Genomic DNA, 25,604 nt, shown 5'->3' with positions numbered 1-25,604 from the left:
AGTGGGAACAAAGAAGTGAAAATTCCAAACAGGAATTGTCCTTTTAAAAATTTTTCTTAAACAAGCACTGTGTATCCTACTTTGTTTTGAGTAGGAAATTCATAGGCAGCTATGGAGATTGTAAAGAGAAACCAGGATCTTTCCTTTGACTTTATTACTTCTATTAAAGAGGGGGCTGGAACACTTTACTTTTGTATGTTTACATGCTTGATAGAAATCACCTATCTTTATAAATACAGCATTATTTCAGCTAATAATTGAGTGTAATAAGATGTGCAGAAGAAAAATCTGCCGTATTATATTGCCAAATTTTGTTTAAATGGAAGCGTAAACCAAGTAAAGGATTTGCACTGTGCATGTAGCAATCTGAGCATGGTATTATTTCAGCTAAAATGATTTTTCAGAATATAAAAGGTATTTAATTGAAATACACAGTGCATAAACCCCCCATGAACTGGGCTGCTGAATACATCATTTATCCAGAGCTGTACTTTGTTCTCTGCCATCAGATTGCTTTCAGAAACTGGAAATGATCCCTCAGCCCTTCCTCCGGGGCAGACTGATGCTGGAGGCTCCTCCCTGTCCAAAGGGTATCTGCAGGCCCTGGACAACCAGGGGACCCCGCTGTGTCTGAGCTGCCAGCAGCCAACAGCTCAGCCCCCGCCCGGCTGCCCCGCCTGGGACACGCGCTTCTGCTGCCACGCCTGCCAGGAGGACTTCTCCATCCGCTCCAGCCAGAGCTACCTCCGCTCCAAGGTGTTCCAGATCGAGCACGGCGTGTGCCAGTGCTGCCAGCACAATGCCCAGGAGCTTTATCTCAGCCTCAGGGATGCACCCAGGAGCCACAGGAAGCAGCTTTTGGAGAGCTCTTGGATGTCTCACCTTCCCCTTGGGCAGGTGATGGTTCTGGGGTTTCAGCAGTAACAGCTGGTCTGGTACACAGTTCAGAGACAGCCAAAAATGTTCTTAAAGATTTAAGATAGAAAGGTAACCTAGCACCAACAACAGAAACAAGAAAATCAAGTCCTTAAAAGCAATCAAATTAACTAAATCCTATTGTCTTCTAACACCTCTAAAAGGCACAGGCATCAGAGCTCTGATTCTGTAGGGAGGTGCATGTACCAGGGCTGGCTGAAAACATGCCAACTACTTAGAGCTGTTGCTTCTCCAGTGGGAGTAACTAAAAAAATGCCAAGGCTGGCTTTCTTTATCTTGATGAAAACTACAGCTAGCTACTTCCAGAATTTCTTTGTTCCTACAGTAGGATGTCGATGTAGTTGAGGAGTGTCTCACCCCTGCCCTGTCCTTTGTGTGCTGCAGCTGAATGAGATGATCAGGAGCCCGACGGAGGGGCAGTTCTGGCAGGTGGACCACATCCAGCCCGTGTACAGCGGAGGAGGACAGTGCTCCCTGGAGAACCTTCAGACCCTGTGCACAGCCTGCCACAGGGAGGTCAGTGCAGCCAGGAATCCTGGTCCTCTCACAGGGAACAGCAGGGGGAAACTGCACTTAGGCTCCTCCCGAGCCCTGCTCCCTCCTGCTCAGAACCCCAGTGCTCACAGCCTCTCCCTCCCATCCAGCCAAGGTGGAAAGGCAGCATTAAACTATTACAATATGACAGCTTCCTCTGGCTTTGGGAAATGTTGCCTTAATAAACATTTGCATTTCATCATGCTGTCTACTGCAAAAACAGACTGGAGTTTAACTGTGGGCTAATGCTTTCTGCTGGACATGTTTCCAAGTATCAATACTCACTGAACCAACCTGTCTCTCTCTTTTGCAGAGAACTGCAAAACAGGCCAAGGAAAGAAGCCAGCTGAAGAGGAGGTCTTTAGCTACAAAGTATGCCTGTGATATCACCAAATTTTTGGTGAAGAAGTAAAAAGCACAATACATTCAGGTACATCATATAGTTAGAGTTTTCCTCTTGCACTGATTTAACAGAAATTGATGTTACCATGCTGTTGGTAGAAAGAAGAAAATAAGGAATTAAACCAAAGAAATTATCTGTAACATCCAAAGTACTTGATCATCATGTTTTTTAATGGCCCTGGTTTAAAGCTGAATTTCTGTGTGTAACTTTAATGCCATTTTGAAGCATTATGGTTTCCTCTTGCAGGGTAGTTAGGGCTGCAAGAACTTAAGGAAGTTCTGTTGAACCTGCTGGTGGTATTACAGAGTTCAATTGTATTGGGAACTTCATGGACCTAGAAGATGTCTTAGTTTTAATTTCTTTTTGTTGCTCACATACCGAAACCAGAGAATAAAATACAGTGATTGTGACAACAACTAGCACAAGTGATTTGTTTCCTCTAGTGCTGCTCACGCACAGGCTGACTCCTGGCATGGACCTGACTTACAGGATTTTGGCATTTAGAATTGATGTCAGTTGAATTCTGGTTTTATTTAAACCAGCTTGTATTGAAATGTTACTCAGGATAGGAAACATTAAATATTAGCAATTATCAAAGGTGGTTTCTGGGAAATGCTACAGTCAAATTCTCCTTAATGAGATGGCAGAGATACTGGTAATTTTGGACTGCTTACCTGGCTTGCTTTAGTTACTTTAAATAAATACAGCTCTTTCTCCTGTATTTTTTTTTTTATTGCTCTGTCTCTCCTCCCCCTCGAATGCTGAGCTGTAAGCTCATAAAGCAGAGCTGTGCACAACACATCATCTTACAGTGCAGGCCTGCAATTTCAACTACAACTACTTAAAATAAGCAGTTACCCTTCTGAGAAAAATCCTTGAAGTTATAACTTTTGAAAAGAGAAAAAGACTGCTTAAGACAAGATAGTTGCCTGAGTGCACTATTTCCTACAGTCAAACTAACTTTAGCTGTGTTAATGTTCGTGGTGTCTCAGGATGAAACAGGAATCACCTCTCCAGCACTTTAAATGACCAAGTAGGAATAGCCTGATAACCAAGTATGAGAGATTTTCAAGTTTCTGCAGCCTTTACAAGAGGCCACACTGCAATGTAATATTTCATTAGAGAGGAGGAAACCAGAAGTACTGGGGAAGAAGCTTAACCTAAATTTTACTTACCAGTAAATCAGGAATTGCCTGGCGTAATTAATTTTAAAGAAGCCACACAGTTAAAGAGCAGATACAGGTCTTTATCGTACTTACCCCAATGTCTGAGGGAAGACACAAACAACCTGGAAAACAAAGTCTGTGACAAGATTTTACCTTGTTAACTCTTCTTCATCCTGAAAAACATATTTCTACTTCATAGAACTTTATGTGAGGAAAAAAAGACTCTGATCCTTGTCCCCTCAAAGAAGTTTTAGGGTAACTCCTGGGATCCTGCTACTCAGGAGAACTGCTACTCAGGATCCTGTTACTAACAGCAGAACTCAACTCTGTGTACTCAATGTAGTCACAATGTCCTTCCTGGATCAGAGTGTGCAAGGAGGATGTGGGAAAGCATGGGAATACCGAGAGCCAACAGTACGATCATATTTATTGAGTAACGTCCACAATACTGTAGCTGTTTGTACATTTGTAAAGTAATGCTGATCTGCTGATCCTCATTCAAACCGATGAAGGTCACTGTAAAGCAACATTGGCACAGGTGGGGTGAGGAGCCAGAGGTGACAGAGCTGTCCCCTCCTCTCCCATCGATGACAGGGAGTGCAGACGAATAGCCTCGGTAAACACCAATGAGTTGCTCACAGTGAAACACCTCCAGGGTGTCATTTCCATCCAACTTTGGCCCTTGCACAAAGGGAAGGATACAAAGTATCCCAAGCCCTCAGGGATCTACTGCAGGCTGTCAGTCAGACTCACTGTCCACTTAGGTCTGTTTGGGAGAAGCGATGAGATTTGGACAACCAGAAGAGTTTAGCACAAACTAGAGTAAGAACTGTACACTTTAAATAAAAATAAGGATATTTCAGAAGCACTTGAAACAGTGATTAACCAAAAAATACTGGGCTCTGTGATTATGATTAGTAATAAATATAAATCACTTAATGTTTATATATATCAATTTAAGTAGACTAACGTCACTTGATAAAGTCTGATCCTGAAGTGCAAAGCAGCACATTCTGCATGAATTTCAACATGAATATTTGCACACAGCCCATTCAGGTCCGTAATTAAGCTAATGCAAGGAAAGGAAAATATGCTCCCTTGGGACAGAGAGTTTGAAACCACTCCTGAAGCCATTCCAAACCTCGGAGATGAGTTGCTCCAGCCCCCTCTAGCGGCGGCCAATCCAAGTCCTTGGGAAGCAGCGCCCCGGCTGCAGCGCACGCCAGTCCCTCTGCAGCGCTCCCCGCCCGCAGCAATGAGTCCCGGCCGCACGGGCCGTGTCAGAAGAAGGTGGTGTCCGCCGAGAAGGCCCCCGCCAGCCGGAAATCCTCGCGGGTCAGCACGCTGTACATGCGCTGCGGCAGCGCCTTGGAGTAGGGGGCGGGCCGGGGCACCGAGGCGCGCAGGATCACCTCCCGGCCCGCGGGCGGGGGGAACTCCGACTGCACCCCCTGCCTGCGCTCCTCCTGCGAGCCCGAGCGCCGCAGCTCCTCCTCCAGCGGCGGCACGGCGGGGACCTGCGATAGAGCACAGCGACAGGGCAGGCTGCTGCCTAACTGCGATTCAGAAAACTGCTCTCAGAGGAAGGTTAGAAATGGGGAACACAGCTAGAGGCTTTATGTGTACACACAGCAAAGCACTAATGGGATGCTAGGAAATAAAGCAAACGTAACCAGATGGAAGAACCCTCGTGTGGATGGTGAAGCTCTGCCCAGCTGAAGTTCTGATGTGGCAGTGTGAAGCAAGGGTTGTGACTGGAGGAAATGGCCCCTTCTCAGACAGGGTGCTCTCCTCAGCTCCCTGCAGCTATAGAAGGCCAAGGCAGCCTCCCCTTCAAAAGCATCAGTGCTACTACTGCAGTCCTGACACTCACCTGCCTTTCAGACTCCAACAATACTGCAGGATGGGCTTTTCATGGCCACAGAGCCTTGCTAAATTCCTCTGCAGAGCGAGCGAGAGGCTGCACAACCCCAACGGCTGCTCATTGCCTCAGAGCCAGGCAGCAGGAAGGGCTGCCATGCCCAATAAACATTTCTTAATTACATATACCTATGGATACACACATCCCCACTAATACCCTAATAGTAATACTCCTAATTCAAACATGTACAATGCCACACTGGCACCATCACTGAGGTGTGGCAGAAGCCACTGGCTGCCCCTTGTGGTCCCTTGCTGCTGCCCCTCTGCTCCCAGCCCTCTCCCAGGAGCGAGGGGAGCCAGCCCTGCTTGGCTCTGCAGGCTGTGCCACAAAACCCACCAGGGACAAGTGCCATGTGTTCCCACAAGAACAGCTTGAGGAAACCAACAGAGAAGATCTTCCCTGTGCTACACTTTACAGTTACCCGGCTTCTTTCCCAAATATTTATGTCTAGAAAGTTCCATAGCTTCAGGAAGCACTAGTGTTGGGAATGCAGCATCCAGCTAATTGTTCATCACCACCTCCCCCCAGAACATCAACAAACAGTGGTGGCAACAAAGAATATAAAGGCATGGCCACATATTTCAGCATCAGAAAACATCAATACTCACTTGAATAAAAGTTTTTTGGTTTGGTTTTTTTTGAGAGGGTTCTTTTAGGTTTTTTTTTAAAAAACATTTCTCTCTCTTTTCACTGTGCATTATTATTAGGCTCTGAAAATAAAATATGAATGCAGAAAAACCATTCTGGAAACAAAAAATTACTTTTATGCTCAACATGTGAACACCAGTACAAACTAAATCTGGCTGCTGCACTATATCCACCAGAAGGTTCAGCTCTATGCAGAGAAGATGAGAGGGAAAGGAGGGACAAAGTCGGTTACCTCATCAGAAGATTCAGTCAGCTTGGAAAGGGATGAGAAAAGAACCAGTAATGAAAGACAGAAACAAAGGCAAGTCAGAGGTGACTTACAAGAGGTTAGGAGGAGACTGTAGGTTTAAGAGACATCATGCACTCCAAGAACATGCACTGGCTATCAGAATTTTCCTGAGAAAACTCAAAAACAGAACACATTATACACACCTCAGAGAGGAGTCCAGGTTCAAAAGGTAATGAACAAGGAACTCATTTCTATTTACCAAACAGCTCTCTACTGAAACAACTCATGGCAGGTTAAACACAAAGTGGGGTTTGTAGCAAGTTGGTTCCTGTCCCACTAAGAAACCTTAATTAACACTGACCAGCTACTAGTGGGAAATAATTGTAACCCTGCTTTACTTAGTGATGTTTCAAAACAAAACCCTAGAAATCTGCACAAATCCTAAGAGTAGAAACTTAGTCGGATTTGGAAACCCACTGCCTCTCTTAAAGAGGCGAGTGCATATGTGTGCATCACTTACAGGGCACAGTCTTGGGCTTTAAAGGGTAAGGGTGCTGGTTAGCAGGTTCAGGTTTGCAAACACAATTTCCCTAGTGACTGGAAGAATAAAAGAAGTGTCCTGATTTTCACTCCTCAGAATAACCATGGTATGTTTTCAGAATGGTCCTTTTTATGCTGAGTTGCAAAATACAGATTATTACAAAAGCATTGATCCCTTTAAAGTGTTTAACACCCAATCACAACATTTTTCCAGCAATTATTTCCAAATGGGATTTCAGGCTGCTACCTTGTTATTACCACTGTAGTTAAATTGAGTTAGAAAATCTGATGCTATGAACAGGTGTAATTCTGATAGAAACTGAAGGCTGACTGCAGCCCATGAAACTTGGAAATCGATACTTTCAGACTAATTATTCCAAAGACTGCTTAACAGACAAAGGCAGCATTTATATCAGTATCAGCAAGGAAAGGGTCTCCAGAAAATAGATGCAACACTGGCAATAGGTAAACTGAATGCAGGAACTGAAAAAGAACTGAAACTTCCTAAGCATACTGGTTTCCACAGAAAAAAATCTCATGTATTCCAAGCATAAGCCTCAGTTTAAGAAGTTACTCCTAAAATATCTAGTATTATGACCTGTTTCTCTACATTCCTCTGTGAAACAGTCAACACTTGATCTTGCTGTGATAAGGCAGAAATTTGTCTTGCCTTAATAGCATTACTGATGTTAGCATTTGCAGTACATAAAGCATTACTGACACCTCTATCTACCCAGCTCACTCAGTCTTCTTTGGTCTTGCAAGGTTCTGTTACTGCCAAAATCATGTTGAACATCACAGAAAACACCTCAAGCACATATATGACAACACATGCAGGTATGCAGACAAAATACACTGGCACCATATGGTAACTCATTGGCTCATTCTGGTTAAATCAGAAGTGTCTGCAGCACAACTCAGAGCTCTCCCTTACCCTCTGAGCATTCACAAACAGCTTGTGAATGATGCTGCCAGCAGGTCCTCTTCCTGCACCAACAACTGACACCTCTGGCTGCTCCAGGAGACTGTTTACAAATCTGATGGAACAAATGATTGAAAAGGAAAAAGGAATCATTAATCCTTGGCCAGATCCAGTGTGCTGACCTAAACCCGTGCCAAGGCCTCCACCAAGCATCATTTGGTCAGAGTGAGAACTGGCAGACTCTCTTGGTTCTCTATTCTAAAAGTTTAAGGAAAAAATTCTCCTCTCAGTTACCTAAGAATTAAACCCAGGCTCCTAAAGCACACGTATAAAATCAACAGGAAAGCCTCCATGGTGTTGGCCAGGCAGAAGTATTTACAATGTGGCAATTTTCTTTAGCAAACAGAAATACATTATTTTAGTCAGACACCACATCTCTGAACTCCCAACATGTTCTGCACAAATGTCATCTCTCCCTCCTAGCACAGCAGCAAGAAATTAACTTGGGTTTTATAACATATTAGTCATCTTGAGCAGCAAGTAAATACCCTGACAGCAGGTAGTGATGCAAGGGAACATTCCTTGTCACTTTCCATTCAGAGCCACTCAGTGATGTTTCACATCAACACGGAGACAAGAATGAGAAAGCAACTGTGGAAGGGGCTATTTCATTCTACAATATTTATAAAAATACTAAATTTCTAGTCCTAATTTTACTGCTATGGTAATGGAGTTCATCAAATATACCTTTTATATACAAATATAAAATGTTAGTCCCCAGAACTGTCAAGACCAAATTCTATTAAAAAAACCTGGATCAAATTTCTCCAAAGAGATGTCTAATTGGAGGAGCACTGAGGGTACCCACACACATCATCTCTCGACAGTCTAGTGACAGGGATACCCAAATAGGATTCCTAAGTACTTCTTTATTGTCACCATTGTCCTAAGTTTTGAAAGTACAAACAAGGGCATCAGAGGAAAAACAAAACAACACAGTAAAAAATTAGAATTAATAAGAAAAGTCACCTTTGTAGATCTTCTTTCTCCTCTTCATTTTCACATTTCTCTACCCCAAATTTTGCTTTGAGAGACCTTGCCCTGGCAATGATGGCTTCCACGCTCATAATCTGAGCGATGATTTCCTGCAAGAGTTTAATAAATGGGAAAATTAAAAAGATGTTCTTTTAACATTGCCATGAACAGTGCAAAATTCAGTCAGGTTTTCAGCCCCAGCCCCAGCCTTACTTCCAACTTCTTGTCCTCTGGACTAGGAAACCGTAGCACTTTGCTGGAATGGGATATTATCTGCTTAATGATCTTCTTAACTGAAGATATATCTTCTACTGCTTCTATTATAAGGAAAGAAACAAAGTTGTAATTACTGACTGCATCATTGTTCCCTCTTTAAGTATCTTAGTAATTCATTAACATTATTTACCTTCTTCCTTTACCTTGAGTACAGCTGCATGGATGATACAAGGCAGGAGATGCCTTGCAAGGTCAGCTGGTTTCTGAACTGCAAGGTAATGAAGTACCTGCAACATTGGAAAATTTAGTATTTTAGTGATCAAAACTACTTCCCAAAGATAAGGCTACCTTGGAAAGAGGAATTCACAAGAACGGACCACCCCTGTAAGACGTAATAGGCAGTTTTACATGAATCTGCCCAACAGTTACAATGAAACTAAAAATAACTGCATTAGGAAACTACAATGTTCCTAACGCATATGCAGGTAAAAATCTGGTTTATTTACTAATAATTTAAAGAAATACCTAAGTAACATTGCATACTTTTAGGTAAATCAAACACCCTCCTGTACAGCAGCAGGAATTTCCAATCAACCCTAAGCCATGCAATAAATAGTTCAGTAACTCCAAGGACACAGTTAGTTAAACACTGTTAGTGTTTAAATGCTGCAGGGGGAGAAGGAAGGGCTGCAGGGAGCCCAGACTGGCACCAGCCCCAGAGCTTTCACCTTCTCAGCCTCCCTGGTGTCATCAAAAAGCCTCTTCTGCCTCCGTGCCGGGACTGGCTTTGCTGTCTCCCAGGCCTCCACCCACATGTTGCTGGGAATCTTCATGCGGGCACTCAGCTCGCCCCTGATGACTTTATTCCCCTTCTCATCAATCACTTCCTCCTCGATGTAGTCCCGAGGTGAGTACCACCTCACAAAATCCTCCAGACAACAGCCAGGATTAGCTGCCTGCAGGGAGGAGAGGACAGAAAATTTGTTCCTGAAAAATCCTAGAAAAACATGACAGCCTGGGTCAGAGGGCAATATGGGCCAAAAATTATTTTGTCCACAGCCAACAAACTGTACACTAGGACAGAGGAATAAAGCATAAAGCAAGACAATGGCATGGGGTAAAACCCACATCAGCAATAACAACAAATCACCTTCTCATTACCCACTACATGTACATTCATTACATTCATCAGTTATTTCAGGCAAGCTCAAAATTATGCTGTTAAGATTCTACCTGGCACCTGCCACATGCAATAAATAGGAATTTTCACTAAGCTTATCCCATTAAAGACTAAAAGAATCAATTGGCTGCCTGAGTATAAGTATTCAGCACTGACTTTCCATCTTTTAACACTCTAGTGACAAAATTCACCATTTCTTCCTCTTTTCAAAAGAAACTTTAAAAAAAAATCTTTCCCAAACAAAAATAACTTCATTTTTCATAAATGCAATATCACCACAATTAACTACACCTATAAATCCAGAACATAAAAGGAATCCTAGTTTTCAATTTGATGTACCTATGAGTGTATTGTGCTTCCAGTTATAGTTCTCTGTTTTTACTTTGAGATTTTAGACTACTTGCACCATATAAATAAAACTTCTATATATATCTAATACGCCATGAGTCACTATTAATAAACTGATTACTGTTATAAATACTCCAACTGTACAGCACATTCTATCCTTTTACCATGAACACTGCAAAAATTAAAAAAATATATATTGCTATTTCATTACAGAATCTCCAACCTTTCTAGTGTTGAGCTCCTATAATGACAGCAGTAGATGTGCTCTTAGCTCCCTCTGCAGAGCTCACACAAGAAATGAAACTCAAAACCACAGTTAGTCCAGTCCCAACCTGATGAATGTCTGTTTTAATTCAGAATTGATCAATTGTACGTTTGATGTGTTTTTTCCCTTCCCACAGACATTGTGTAAATTTACTGGGACGTTACAGCATAACAGATCACATCCTCATAGATTTTGAAATGTGCCAAGTTTTCCCAATAGGTTTTAATTTTCAACTTGAAACTAACTGGAAACTGTTTTGTGGAGAAGAAAAAAAAAACCTGGAAACCTTCAGAAGTGTCCAACACAAGCAAGAGGGACAGTTGAATGAAGAAGAAAGCAATCTAATTTCACAGCAGTGCTACCTTGAAGGACTCCATGTCTGAGAGCAGGCAGGCGCTCTGCATGCGCGCCCGCAGGTGAGCGCCCTCTGCGGACGTGCCCAGCTTCGCCAGCACCTCCGACTGCTCCTCCAGCAGGTCTTCAGTCATGGGGGCTGGCTCCTGTGACAGGGAAACACACAGGGTTACTCACAGCCCCTCCTGGAGACAGCCCGGGGCAAGGGAGGAGAAGCAAGAAGCTCCCTGTGACCCCAATTTCACTCTGCTTCCTTCGTACTCAGAGGAAATTATCACAACTTTCTACTCTTAAACAGTTCAGTCTCAAGTTGTGCATCTGAAGAGGACACTAGCAAAGAAATTAAACAGAAAATTACCTGGGAATGAGGTACCAATGTAAGGATATATTGCTAAGAATGCCAAAATCCTAATGAAATCCTGGAAATGTTTGACTGGTACAATTTTGCTGAGATGGATGAAAATCTAGCCAAAGCAATGCAGAATTTTTGCTGTTGATACTGTCAGTACATAATTAATTGAGAACATTTTGCCTAACTACTCTCTGCTCATATGTTTTACCCAAGCAAAGCAACACTAATTAGAAATAATTTCTCTCAGGAGAATGAAAACCACAGTATTCTTCATGCATGGCTGATTTCAAACTACTTTCTGTGACAGCACCACTTCCTATTTCATCCCTGGTCACTCTGCAGGAAAGCCTGTTGATGTCGGGCAACGTTTCTAGTTGTTTGATGATAAACCTGCTGTAGAGAATGGCATCAAACCTAGTGACTATGGCCTTTAAGATGTCAGCTGAGAAATCATGAAAAAACCAAATACAGCAGCAAAACTGATCCAGTACTGTGCAAGTCAGGCAGAAATCTCCATGGTGCAAGGACCACAGCAGTTCCTTTTTTATAGGAAAAAAAGTAAGGAGGGGATGGAAGATGCCTCAAGAACTGGAAAGAAAAAGAACCCCAAATTTAAGGTAGGCAAGGAAGTTTAATTCTTGTTTGAATATATTGTTTGGAGTGAAATTTGGTACGGACACTCACTCTCAAATAAAATGAAGAATGTGTGAGATTAGCAGCCTCATTAAGTTTTAAAGATTAGAAACAAGGTATTAGGTCAAAAACACTCAGCAATTTTAACAACAGACAAGGTTGTAACCTGCAAACTATTTGCAGTTTCACAATCCCAGGTATGAGGCACGTTCTGTGTATTCTACTGCACATCTGGCTCCCTCACCTGTGTTATGGGAACGTAGAGAGGCTCTCCTGGATGCAGCAGCATCAGTTTTCCATGTGGGTGCAAACGACCTTCTGGTTTTAAGTTTACAGACTCTTTTGCTCCTTTCTTGCCATTTTCCTGTCCATTTCCTTTAAGATCTTCTGTGTCACTGAGACATTCAAAAAATTCCTCTTCACTGTCACTCCATGATTCCCAAGACTTGCCAAATTCTTTTTCCTTGTCAGGGTTATCTCCAGAGTGGTCTCCTCCTTTGGCACCATCACCAGAAGCACCACCTGGTGAACGATCAGACATGCTCCCCCTTTTCCCCTCATCTCTTGCTTTCTTCCTTTCAATGCAACAATTTAGCATCTAATTTAACAAGTTAAAGGAACAAAAAAAAAAAAAAAATTGCTCAGCTATTATTTCCCTAAAGGAACAAAAAAAAATTGTTCAGCTATTATTTCCCTTATAATTGTTCCCTATTATTTCCCTCCATAAGGGAAATACAGAAAAACTTGTAGAGCCACTGAAAAGGTCTTAAAATTCTAAAAGATAACAATTCCACTGAACTTGTTGCTGTAACAATTTTTTTTTAAAGAAATTAATTCCACATCCAAAAAACACAAGCACAACTAAATCTACAAGACCAATATATTTAGCTAATCATTGCTATAATTTTGACAGGAGAAAAATAATTCTTAGGAGAAAAATAATTCTTAAATTTGGGATATTTACCTGAAGTTTCTGGTGCAGTAAACAACATCTCAGATCTGGAGAGCCATTAGCTAATCTAACAAAAGGCAGAAATGTAACCATTATTAATTATAAAGTTGAATCTTTCACACACATGTGGTCTTAAATCACACAAAATCTAAAACAGGGACAAATACCCACATTGAACCCACCCCCACCATTTCAACTACACAGCTCTTCTATTGTCTCAGGAGACAAGCCCAGAATTTAAATTACATGTATTTCCCTGAGCATTTCAGGAGCTCAGAGATCACTCACACTAGTGTGAAACACCCTACATTCCTGGTCAGTCTTCCATCTGGAAGTTGAAAAGGTGACTGCTTTCAAACAGGAATTAAGCATCTTGGACTGTACTTTTAAAACTGCAATGATACAGTGGAATCATTGCTATACATTTCAGCTTCTATTTTATCTGCTAGTGTAACCATTTCAAAGTACAATCTAGTGACTAAATAGCCAATCTGTCACATCAACAAAAAACCCCAAACCCCAACCAAAATACCACTAAACAGAGGGTATGTTATTTCTCTACCTCATCTTGAGAGAGCCCCTGGATTGGTCTGCCCAAAGCTCTGCTGCAGCAGACAGAACCTGGAAGGGCTGGAATACTTGAAAAGGCCATTGCACCAGCAGGACCTTGGAACAGCTCCCTTAGAAGAGAGGTGAAACTACACCACAGTAAGATTTTTTTCCCACCCTCATTCACACAGTGGAGTGAATGTCTAAGTTGAGCTTCCCCAGTCATCTTGAAGTTTTCAAAGGAGGGCACAGATGCTTTTCCCTACTCCCTGCCCTTTCTTGCATTAAGGAAGCAGGGTAATAAAAACAGAGATAGCATCTGCAATTTAAAAAACCAAAACTGTATGTTTCAAAATCACAGTGACCCCACTCAGCTCCTGGAACAAAGAACATTTTCTATAACCAAGGAGCAATAACAAGTCTCACCCTGGAATAAGGTAGTTGTTCTCCCATCTGTAACGCATTTCCAGCACAAACTCTTGCCAAAGATGTGCCACTCCTTTGACTCCTCCATGGTAGAAGTTTATCATACAAAGACATAAAGCTAATTTGTATGTCAGACTGTCAGCTGGAGCAGACTTAAACTGACTGAAGAGATTCTAGGGAAGAAATAAAAGAAAGCAAGAAATACAGAAACAATGGCATTGTTTTCCAAAACCATGTGATCTCTTTCCTGTTTGTCAATGTAAGTAGCTAAGCAACATTTTAAGTTTAGAAGATACCAAAAACTACAGTCTTTGGAATAAAAAAGAAATTAGAAGGAAACAAATCATCACTATTTCTACCAGAAATTCCACAAAGGTAAATTAATCTTTACAAAAGCTAAATATTACAAGGTATACGGCAAGCACAGCGAAGTCTATTTAAACATACTCTCAAATTTGCTTTCTCTCTTGTGTCACTCAACAAAACTTACATAATCTTCATTCTCTGGAGGAGGATTGTTTCCTGCTGAAGTGCTGGCTCTGTTTTCAAATACATCTGCAAGTTTGTCAGCAGCATCAGGAAATAAGAACTTGAAGAAAAAAAAATTAAACCTTCTATCAGTATGGTTTTCCTGCCTTTCCCATTTTCTCCATAAAGCTACTGCTGGTTTCATACCAGCAATCCCTATAATTAAAATTGTCAGCAGAGTTCAGAGATCAGGTTTAGCCCACTTATAGAACACAGACTTGTAGCAACTTGGGCTGTTCCAAGAAGCTGATAAATGCAATTCAAATACTGGAACTGACTTCAGCTGTCTTTAAATCTGCCATAGGCTCTAAACCAAATGCATCAGTGCATGAAGTCCACGTGCTCTCTGAATCCATGTGCAGAGACAGCTCACTCACCAGGAGAATGGTGTTGAGCACATCATTGTTCAGAGGAGACTCATCCACACCTCTGTGCTTGCGGATCTTCTTCTTGGCACTGTGAACCATATTTGTGACTGATAATTTGGGGATCGGGACTGGTGCTGGCTCTGTGAGCTTCGACAGCGCGTGGGTGATATCAGCAACCTCTAGCAAATTAAATAAAAACAATCAGAACAAAATAAAATAAAACCCCAAACACTAGAACGTGTCTCTTCAAAAGTTTAGCTGTCTTAATCAGCCTATTTATCTTGTACTGATATTCAGCCCCTTGTGAACCAGAGGTACACCTCTGCTGCCAGGTTCCATTCCTGATATTCACTGTTCTTAGCAAATACAGGCAGCAGAAGGAGGCACAAATGAGTCACAGACTGTCCTTGATTTAATTCACCAAATAAAATCCAGACTGAGCTGGCTGCAGGTAGTGCCTGCTGAAACAGCTCTGCTACTGCAGAGTTACCAACAGAGTATGCCAAAAGCCTGCTGAAGACTCAGTATTTAAACCTTGTTTAAATCATACCAATAAACACACTGCAGGTAACAAAGACTGCTCCAGCATATACTAAAGCTTTAGATAAATATTAAATAAATCCTGTATTAATCACTGGCCTCACATAGTGTAAGCAGAATTCTGTTTTAGAGTCCTCAGGTAAACTTCTCAAATCAAAAGACTGTTTTTTTTCCAGAGCTGCTGCTGGTAAACTCTAAAATGTCTCTTACAATAAACTGAATTAACATTGTTATAAGGAGAGCTGACAAATTTAAGTGAATAATTAGGAGCACCCTTAAAAAGCCCATCTTGACAAGCCCAGAGCTAAGAAGGGCTAAAGGAACTGCATGTCAAGCACTATGAGTAATACACACCCTCCTCCTCAGTCTAACACCTTTGTAAGCTCACTAGCAAGCTCCTTCAAAACTAAGATCAAGTGCAACCAAGGAAAATACATTGATACAGGCCTTATTTGGAGGGAAGAACAGGAACAGGCAGCAGGAAGGAAGGGAATTTTCACTATATACAGCAAGAAAAGCCAAAGAAAGGGACACAGATATCAAAAAAATGGCAGTATTTATATAGATGGGATAAAGCCTGACTTGCTGGTCAGATAATTTGGGAAGTTGTATTTTCTTTTTTCCTTAAAAGTCCTTAAAATGGAGACGATGAGAGCAAAGCCTTTCAAACTTTTTAAACTGGCTGTTAACATGTACTACGGAGTACAACAAAAAGGAGAAAGAAGTAGAAAAAGAAAAAATACATAAAACTATACTGACAAATCTGACACATCCTATAACCAAGTCTTCTACATTCTAGTCAAATTTTAAGCTTTTATATTCCTGTAAAAAGAAACAACATTAACAGAGGCAATTGTCCCTCTGGGACTCTGGGAGCTAAACTTGTCTAGAATTCATGAGAAATTTCACCATGAAGCCCTGGCCAGAAAATTCCCAGGATGTATTAAAAATATATAAAATGCAGGAGTATTGTAGAGAACATGTAAGAGTTATAAATGCCAGTCAAGAGAAGGGTACAGGGAAGGTAACTAACACAAAACAACTAAATACAAATACCACAAATCATCTGGAGTTTGGTTTTACCTTTTCCTTCCTCATCAAATGCAGACCTTCCAAGTATCTCATCAGTTGACTCCTTCCGACGGCAAAGCTTGAAGAATTCAGTGAGGAAGTCACCTGGATGAGGAACAAAGCTCCTGAACTCAGCCAAAAATCTCACTGAACAATGAGCAACACTCAAAATTCTGCCCAAGGACAGTAATTTTTATCTTTTCTTCTGAAAGAACTTCTGATAATTTGTTCTGAAGCACAAATATCCTGTGCACAAAATCCACATAATTAAATTATCTGAAGCACAAAAACCACATAATTAAAGCTTAGGTAAATGCACACCCAGGCAGCTGTTGGCCACTTCTCCAGAGCACAGCTCTGCCTTCACTTTAATTCACCCAAAACAAGATGAAACTTGGAAAGTTTTGAAGCCCTTTTCACCACAAGCTTAAAGGCAAGGACAGACAGAGGAGTACAGCTCTCCACAAGTATTAATCCTCCCTGTCAGAAAGGTTGGTTGAACTAAGGAGACGGATACATGCAAAACACACTTAATAAAATGGGAAGATTCTAGGAAATCTACATTTTCACAGAACACAGAGAAAATTCTTATTCTCTGGAATCTGGTGAAATAAGAACAGCAATGAATTTCACCATGCACAGACACAGAATGAACTACAACAGGAACTTATGTATTTGCAAAGCTTGTGTTCTTGAAAAAGAAACCCAAAATATTGTTCACTCAAAAAAATGAGGGAAGTGAGCAAACAGGCCATCAGGTAATCAACAACCCAACCCTAACTTCATAACTCAGTAGTTTTAGTGTAAAAGCTGCAAGAGAAGACAGGAAATTCTGATGTCTTACCCAACAGACACTGAGGGTTATCTGCTTTTCTAACTCTCACAGACCACTGGGGTGCTTGAAGTGGATCCAGGTCGCTTGGGAAAAAAAAATTAAAAAAGGAAAAGAAACAAGAAGAAAAAGAAAAGAAAAAAAAAATAAAAAAGAAAACCAAATGCCACTATGAGTATTGGAAAGATGAGTATCAAATTCTCAATAAATGTCATGTCATAACCAGTGAGGTCACCACATTACATAGGAGTACATGAAGAATGAGCAAGAGTCCCTATTCTCATGTGTGTGCATGACATGAACAAGAAACACTTCTTCCTCTTTAGCAGAAAACCTGGATGGCACTTTTTGGGAGAGGGATATCAAGCAGTGAATTCTTTTTACCTTCCATGCTCCACTATCATCTTTCACAAGACACACAAAATTTTCAAGTCTAACATGAGAATATGCTCAAAACCAGTGGTTTGTGTTCTGATCAGATTACAACACAATAATATTTTCTCACAGAAATGCATTTCAAAAGGTGTTTTCCCAAATTAGATGTTCTATCAACTGACATTAGCATTCCTCAAAATGGGTTCTTTTTCACATGTAAAGCCACACAGTGCTTGAGATGACACTAAGATGCAGCAGTGAGCAAAAAAGGCACACTTATTTGCAACTCAGACAAGATACTTACGAATAAACATCGTTGTCAACAATTATCCCTTCTGCGAGGTGAGGCCATGTTGTAGCTAAATGCAGCTCACTGAAACAAAACAAGATTTCAGTATTTCAGTGATAGCAGGAAGTGTTCCCTCCATCACAGTTCATGTTTTGAAAGGTATTTGTGATAGTTCATATTTGATTCCCTCTTTTTTTCTCCAGTAAATTTTTTCACTGCACACATGAGAGCAAGTCCAACCCTTGCACAAAAGCACATAATTTTTAAGGTTTATCTTGAGGTATTTTCAAGATAATAATTTCAGAGATAAATGGGGTACTGCAGAAATTTACAGTAAAAGCCATATGAGCTTGAACTCTGAATATCATCAGACAATTTTACAAATGGTCTTACTTGCTATTAAACCATTACCCTTCACAGATGCTTCTGATGCACTTGAATAATTAAGTATCTGTTGGACATGCTAAGTGGTAGATAGGCAAAGCTAAGATTTGAAGTAACACCTTTAAGTCCTCCATTAAGGAAGTTATAAAACATTTTCTGAAGTTTTCTCTTACCTAATAGGATCTTCACAGGCACCAAATGGTAACTTCCCAAATTCCAGGCCTCCAACTTCTCCCCCAACTAGAGCATCTATATCTGGAGAAAAATCAACACATTTTCCATAAAGAATTTGTGAAACATTTGAAGCAGTGTATCACCTTCATTTCACTACAAAGGCTTTAACTTGCAGGATGACCACAGAAGAGCTGAGCAGCTAAGGTGACTGAGCTAGGAGAAAACAATCCTAACATACAGTCAAAGTAATTGCTTCCAACAGAAACTGGGAAGTAACCATGAAACAGGACATTCAAAGGGACAGATATAATTCTTGTAATTCATGTTGAAGGTTATTCCCTTCATACAGGCAATTATGATAGCTATAAAGACAGCCCTAAAGATTCAGTGTTGGCACAAGAACAGACAAAAAAGTGCCATAAAAATACTTGGGCAGGAAATCAGTTCCAAGCAGAAAAGGAAGACTCCGGAAGAGCAACTCTGCAGAGTGAAAAAACAACTACTTTTAAACTTGACAATTTTATCAAAAGAGGACTTAATAAAATAATCTTAGAGATTCCCATAGTCCCAGGTACTTAGAGATGCCTCCAAGCACCCTCAGGCACTTCCCATGTTATAGCCTTCAAATACATAAATCAAAACCAGACAGCCTCCACTGAACAGAAATTAAAGTGGGCAATAATAATGTATTGTAATGCCATTTTAATAATAATGCTGTTACAGCATCTGATCTGCAATTTTAACTGCATCTGGCAAAGTGTTTACAAAGACAACAAGTGAGGTATTAGCACAGATGAAGTATCTGGATAACTTAATTACATAATTTCTTCTGCAGAGAAGATAAAAGACATTTAAATTCTTTGGTTTTATTTGAGAAGAGCTAAATGAGTGATGGTATGTAAGTTACAGGTCTAGTTCTTCCCAGTGAACATAAAACCACAACATGTAGCAATAGCAGTAAAACTGATGCTGTCCATCTCTAGTTTCTGCAACACACTTTGACACCTTTAACCACAACACTTAGATAACCAAGGCCACATGAGTTCTGTCTCTCCAAATGTACCCTAAATATCTCAAGCTTGTTGTGTAAAACTGCTACTAAGTCAAGAAAAGAACTTGGGCATTTTAACTGTTCCACCACCTTGTACCTAAAACATCACATCACTAATAAAATGGATGTTAAGGAAGAACTAATATCTACCTTTTTCTTATGGGTTTGTTAACCTTTGAGAAGTTTGTAATTTATTTTCTGCTACTACCTATATAAAAATAGGTCTGTTAAAACCAAATCCTTGATACTCAAGGAAGACAGCACCACCATCAAGAACAAAAGAGATCATTTTGAGACTACCAAACGAGTAACTACCTCTGTTTTTCCTAAACAGCATCACTATGGCATAAACTTATCAAGTCTGCTCTATATACTCTAAATTTAAGACTACACATTATTTCTCCCCTTCATGCAAGGCTATTATAACAAAAGACTTGTTCAGAAATTCCTCCTGCATTAAATTTAGTACTGTGTCAACATTAATAAAAATCCAAACCTTTACCTCAAGTGAGGTCCATATAATATTTTCTGCTTTTCCCACTGTTCATATATTTAAATAGTGAAGTACCAAAATAAGGTACTTTATGGAAACAACTGACAAAAACTTCCACAAAGTATTAGCATCTTCTAGAATCTGAATCTAAACATTTCCCTAAGAAATCCAGGGCAGAATTCTTCACAGATTCAGTCACCCTTTTCATTCCACACAGATACCACTATTTTAGAAACATCCTTGTATTTCTAAATGCTGACTAGCCCACGTTTCCAGGCACAACCCTGGAACCTAAAACACCTGTCCCAGCCATGAGCTACAACCTGAGAGCAGCTTTAAGGTGGCTTGCCTATCTTAGAGAGTGGGATTGGACTGAAGCCTTTCCTAGCAAAGCACAAACTGTTAGAATTCTTCTGGTAAGATACACAAATATTTTCTTTAGCATTGACTGGCTGTCTGAAAATGAGTTATTCTGAGGACACAAGTCTCCTACCTGGTGGCTGCTGTGGCCAGAAGTACTGCTGCCAGTCCTGGAGCACAAAGGTAAGGCGAATAGCCATGCTAACTGGAGGCAGAGGTGTTAAAGGGCAGCCCTTCAAAACAGAGAACAAATTCAGTATAAAGAGTAAATTCTCTCAAACACTCCAGGGGTTGAACCTAAATTATCTGTAACATCAGTTTGATACTTACAATCTTGGTTTTGAAGATGTCCAGCAGCCCTGCTAAATGGGTGTACTGGCTGGGCACCTTGCGCAGATGAACCATCTCGAAGTCCGTGCGAACGCCCGGGCCCTGGCACTCCCCGACGTACATCCGGCGCCACTTGTGATGGATCTGCACAAACAGTGGCACCTGACTACAAAACAGGAATACTTCAGATTATTTAAGTGTCCTGCTGTCTTGTAGTCTCTAAAACTAGCTGAATATTCTAGCATAATTTCAACATAATTTCATCCTTTAAAATATGTTTCCTCTTAAGACACTTTGAAACACTTCACAGGAATCACAGAAAATCCCTGATAATGTCATCACTAAACAGACTGCCCAACAAATTGCCATGCCATAATCACAGCCCACTCCATGACTTCACTTACCTCATTTTCAGTCTATATAATTTTTGAGGAAGATTAGGAAGTTACTGTTACTACACATAAGGAAGAAATCCTCTTGCAAAAGTGATGTTTTATCAATTACATATTATTCCTACAACTTCTAGTAGCTTTTAACAGCCCTAAAGGTTTTTAAACAATAAACAAAACATTGATTCAATCTTTACACATGGGGATTTCTTCAATCCTTCTCTACCAATTTTACAGTACAAATAAACAAAAACTTCTGAATGTACTTTGCTAACCATTTCATACTTTTTCCTCGCAAATGCAGTATGCTGGAGTTTTACCTGGACATGTAAAAAGGTTTATGCTTTCACCTACCAGCCAGTGTTGCCCAGTGCAATGGAAATGGAACTCAGCAAGAGGTTACACTTGGATTCACTAATAACAGCATCGTTATTTGCAGCCGGAGCAATCACCACAAACTCACGTAAGCCATACCTTGAGAGACAAAGGGAAAAAAGTACATTTCTAGTCCCTGGCAAGCCAGCTGAAACACGATTCTTAAAAAATATTGTGACCTGGAGAACCTAATTATCACCAACAGATTGTGAAATCTGTTCATTTGATGCAAGTAACTCTTTATTTTTAGAGAGGTCAAGAACTGAGTGGGCATGGAGTTCTGCAGATCCTGAACTCACAAACTACCTGAGTATAACAGCATTCCAACACTATAATGTGTTTGACTGGGAGGACATCCAGGTCTAGCAGTCCTGAGGTTTTCCAGTTTATAATGACTAAAACTGTTTATATATAAAACCAATCTCTCTAGAACCAATCCTATTATGTGCTCAATATTTGCATTACTAAGAATATAATTGTTGTTTGTTAAGGTGGTGCAGCTTTCCTTTTTAAGAATGTACCCAAATAGTACATATATTACATATATAAAATACATGTAATAATATATTACATATATAAAAGCCTGGTTAATATATGAAATTGAGACAAATACTTGGGGGGGAAAAACACAATTTAAAGATAGGCCCACTGTAGCAGGCTTTTTTTGCATTCCTTTCTTGTGTCTACTACAAAGAATCATTTTACTTAAGCTTTAACTTTTAATTGAAAAAACAAATATACAACTGATTATGCCAGAAGTCCCAGCTGCTATGCTCATTTGCAGTAGAGATGAGAGGCAGCACACATACCATCTCACCAGACAGTGGGCTCGAGGAGGAAAGTCATTGTTCATGCACAGCAGGTCCTGCATTGGCAGAGGAAGGGCATCTGTGACAAAAATTGATCCATAATCAATGTATCATCACATCCATCCAGCTCACTTATAATTGCCTTGTTTTAGCACTGTGTGAATGCAAAGCAAACTAAAAGCAGAAATGTCAGATCACACTCATGAGACCTCAGAAAATCCCACACAGACACAAATCAGCACACTGTGAACACTGCATTCTGACACTGTCTTTTGTCATTATCCTTACAGCTATAGAAGGGAACTATCAGGTACCTTCTCCCAGCTCTTCTTTCCCATCTTTGTCACTGGGTTCTTGTACAAGATAATGATGGGTAACTGAGAATTTGAAGTCTGCAAATGAAATTTCATCTGATTTCTCTTCCCATGTTCCTGTGGTAAATATACCCTGCATATGAAAAAACAAGATAGTATCTCATAAATTTAGGTTAACATTCATTAGTCATTAAAAGTATATTGCCTACATGATCAATAATGTTGATTCACATTTTTCTACTGCCTAATGGCTCAGCATGATCTAATTTCAATAAGCAATTCTCAAAGCTCTTCATTATAAAGGTAGCTGGCTGCTAAAATCCATGTTGCCAATAATCATGTTCATTCCAAAAATCAAACATCATCTTGCAGTCTTCAGAACTATATGGCAATGAAGATTTGCATCCTCCCATATGCAACTGTACCTCTGAAGATATGCACCCTCAACTGTGCACAGAGACAGGAGTTTCCCACCTGGGATTTTATCTATATCTAAACCATTCTGTGCAAGTATTACCTTGATATTTACTTTCACCAACAAATGGCTATTTTTATCTACAACTTACAAAACTTCTGTATGAATAATTAATTTTTTTAAGAAAAATACAGCATTCGGGAATGTCTAAAAAAATCAGCACCACTGCTCCTACTAAAAGCAACTTGAACAATCCTTTGATCTTACAGGGTGTTAGGAAGAGAGCTCTGGTCTAGAAAGGAAGACATGCAGGAATACAGGGACAGCTAAGGTGCAGTTCATTAGATAACTTAAGTTTTATTCCAAATACTCTGCACCTGACCAGAATGAAGAGCAGTGAGATTTCCCATGAAACACAGCAGCCGTTCCATACAAACCAGCTGAGTTTATCTGCATTATTATGCAGAAGAGCTCAGCAATTTCCTCTGCATTTCACAGGACTGAGAAAGCATCACAAAGGCTCTAATTAGACTCTGAAAAAATCTCTCCCATCTATGAAACACACTGAGTCACAAGTAGCACTGTGCAAACCTCAGCCGTAAGTACATGAGGTGTGACAAAGGCACAAGACAGGACAAAAAGATTCCTTGAGTATTTAGAGAAGCTTCAAGCATGTTTCCAGATTCAAACTGAGAATTAAAAAATGAATCTACACGAAGATCCATCTCTGTCAGGGAAACAGCCTGTTTGGCAGATGACCCACCAATGAATTTACAGTAATTGTTTGTCAAACTGACACTTCTACAAGTGAAATTCCCCAATAAAGTCATTATCTGCCACACCTAAGAAAACAGCAATAGATGAAATACATGTGTGGATTATTGTATTACTAACTAGCAATTCAAATTCTACAGGAAAATTCAGAAGTAACTGACCTTCTCTAGAGGTTTGCCTGAAGAAATTCCAATAAGCTTCCAGTCATTCAATACTTCTTCTATTTTTGAAATAAATCTATTAGGGAGGGAAAAAGGCATTAATATTTGCTGAACACTAAACCTGTATTATTATTCAGCCGCCTCAAAGCAGGCAGTATGCTATTCCTTAGAAAAGCCCAAAGAACAAACAAACCCCACAAGTATCACAGTAAAGCCAGAAAAACTGCTTCCTTCTACACAAAACAGTCTTCTGACATAACATTTAACTCCTGTTTCATTGCTCACAGATAGATAAGCATTTAAGACAAAATTATCCCTAAATTCAGATTTAAAGCACAGCACTCGAAATCCCTTGTCTCCTGTCATAAACGTTATCACTATTGGATAAAACATTTTAAAAATAATAGATTCACAGGACAAGAGCGTTCTTTGCCTTAGATTTCTTCGTATATTGTTCTACTAACTTTTAAAGGCTTCAGCTATGAGATGACTTCTTTACAATCAGACAGCTACTTAGAAAACACATAAGCCTTCTGAATGTATATTCTAATCCCTTGCAAACAGGTATTAAACCGGACCTTTCACTGAGTTCAGAAACAGCTCAACTAGAGCCTCTTAACCCGCTGCTCGGCCGCGGCCTGAGCCTAACGCGGAACAGCCGGGAAAAGGCTCCGGGAAGGGCTCCGGGCGCTCCCGGCTGAGGCAGCGGCCGCGCCGCGGGGTTCGGCTGCCCCGGCAGGAGCGGCCGGGCCGGGCCGGGCTCGGCGGAGCCCCCGCGTCACCCCGCGCCGAGCGAGGGGCGCGGCAGCACCTACCTCTCCCACTCGGAGGCGGTGGTGAAGTCCGTGATCTCGAACACCTCCGACTCGGGCTGCGGGGAGAGAGCGGGAGAGGCGGTGAGCGGAGAGAGCAGAGGGAACAGGGAAAGAGAGTCGGGGAACAGGGAGGGAGCTGGAGGAGCGGCACAGACACTCACTTCGCTGTCCGCCGCCATCTTGCGCCGCTGCCGGCCCCCCCCAGCGGCGGAGGCTGCCGGGAACGTGGTGGAGGGCGGCGTCTTCGCAAAGCCTGGACCTCCCTCACAGCCCGTCGATCCTGGGCCCTTCACAGCCCGGTTTCCCCTCGCAGCCCGACGCTCCTGGGCTCCTCACAGCCCGGTTTTCCCTCACGGCGCGTTCCTCCTGGGCTGCCTCGCTCGTCCCGGTGGGGCTCCCCGCCGCACGTCTCTCCTTCCCGGCCGGCTGCAGTCCCTCACGGGGACGCCCGCGGGCGCAGTCGCTTCGCACCGGGGCGAAGCTGAAGCGAAGGCTCCCGCAGATTCTCCGGCTGTGTCAGCGAGAGTCGAGAAGGGCTCCCTCGGATGTACGAGTAACACAGCCCTTGTCAGCCAGCCGGGGGCTGAGGTGGACCCCAGGACTGGTGTCCCTGTCCTCACCTAATCCAAAGCCTTCCCCGTCGCTTGTGTCAACCGGGGAACGGCGAACACTTCCTGGCATCCAGCAAAGCAGCTCCCTTAAACACCCTTTTAACAGAGCTTGAGCCCACTATTCCTCTTTTATCCTGTCTTGCCCCTTAGCACAGCCTGTTACTTAAAAAAAAAAAAAAAAAAAAAAAAAAAAAAAAAAAAAAAAAGAGGAAATACCCTTATAATCTGCGGCTAGAAAGGAGATTACAAATACTCGTGAGGGGACTGAGTGCGAAGTAAACATTACGTGGAAACATACCAGGTACTAAAAGCATAAACGGAGGTAAACATAAAGTAGAAACACGGTTTGGTTTGTATGCTGAGAGAACTTGTGATTAGAGCCTGACGTGCTGCGGTTTAGCTCGGCTGTGTTTCTTTTCGTAGGTCGCTGCTGCTCTTTGAATTAAACTCCTCCGAGCCAAGTTGCCCCGGGGTGAGGGGGTTACCTGGGCGACGTGGTGTAAACTCAACAGCCCCGCGTAGCTGCAGAGCCTG

General features: G+C 41.3%; 2 protein-coding genes across 6 annotated transcripts in view; one reads left to right on the top strand and one right to left on the bottom strand.

The window, feature by feature from the left end:
- ZRANB3 (zinc finger RANBP2-type containing 3) overlaps positions 1 to 2,594 on the top strand; it is a 40,194-nt gene extending 37,600 nt beyond the window's left edge. For 2 of the 3 annotated variants that reach the window (XM_053982253.1, XM_053982252.1), the window contains exons 18-20: positions 510 to 897; positions 1,321 to 1,452; positions 1,784 to 2,594. In XM_053982253.1, coding sequence (XP_053838228.1) covers positions 510 to 897; positions 1,321 to 1,452; positions 1,784 to 1,882 — 619 coding nt within the window. In that variant the 3' untranslated portion in view covers positions 1,883 to 2,594. The remainder of the gene's footprint in view (positions 1 to 509; positions 898 to 1,320; positions 1,453 to 1,783) is intronic. The other variant, XM_053982251.1, reaches the window with a different exon arrangement.
- Positions 2,595 to 3,438: 844 nt separating this feature from the next.
- Positions 3,439 to 24,891, bottom strand: RAB3GAP1 (RAB3 GTPase activating protein catalytic subunit 1). 3 transcript variants are annotated; one of them, XM_053982254.1, is made up of 25 exons: positions 24,621 to 24,885; positions 24,460 to 24,515; positions 23,645 to 23,720; positions 22,295 to 22,427; positions 21,981 to 22,059; positions 21,151 to 21,270; positions 20,408 to 20,573; positions 20,211 to 20,310; positions 18,173 to 18,254; positions 17,631 to 17,699; positions 16,964 to 17,037; positions 16,132 to 16,224; positions 14,518 to 14,687; positions 14,103 to 14,201; positions 13,613 to 13,785; positions 12,650 to 12,704; positions 11,930 to 12,283; positions 10,709 to 10,846; positions 9,282 to 9,509; positions 8,744 to 8,840; positions 8,551 to 8,654; positions 8,332 to 8,447; positions 7,315 to 7,417; positions 5,844 to 5,864; positions 3,439 to 4,556 (listed from the first exon to the last, which is right to left on the bottom strand). In XM_053982254.1, exons 1-25 carry the CDS (start codon positions 24,636 to 24,638, stop codon positions 4,320 to 4,322), a joined length of 2,961 nt encoding a protein of 986 aa, XP_053838229.1. In that variant the 5' UTR covers positions 24,639 to 24,885; the 3' UTR covers positions 3,439 to 4,319. The 3 variants fall into 3 exon arrangements, with proteins under 3 accessions (XP_053838229.1, XP_053838230.1, XP_053838231.1); XM_053982255.1 differs by lacking the exon at positions 5,844 to 5,864; XM_053982256.1 differs by lacking the exons at positions 3,439 to 4,556; positions 5,844 to 5,864; positions 7,315 to 7,417; positions 8,332 to 8,447 and having other exon boundaries at positions 8,569 to 8,654; positions 8,757 to 8,840; positions 24,621 to 24,891.
- Positions 24,892 to 25,604: the final 713 nt, after the last annotated feature.

The sequence above is a fragment of the Vidua macroura genome, chromosome 7 (genome assembly GCF_024509145.1).
Source record: "Vidua macroura isolate BioBank_ID:100142 chromosome 7, ASM2450914v1, whole genome shotgun sequence".
NCBI classification, from domain to species: domain Eukaryota; kingdom Metazoa; phylum Chordata; class Aves; order Passeriformes; family Viduidae; genus Vidua; species Vidua macroura.
Note: the sequence above shows the minus strand (reverse complement) of the source record. Positions and strands in the feature narration are given on the sequence as shown.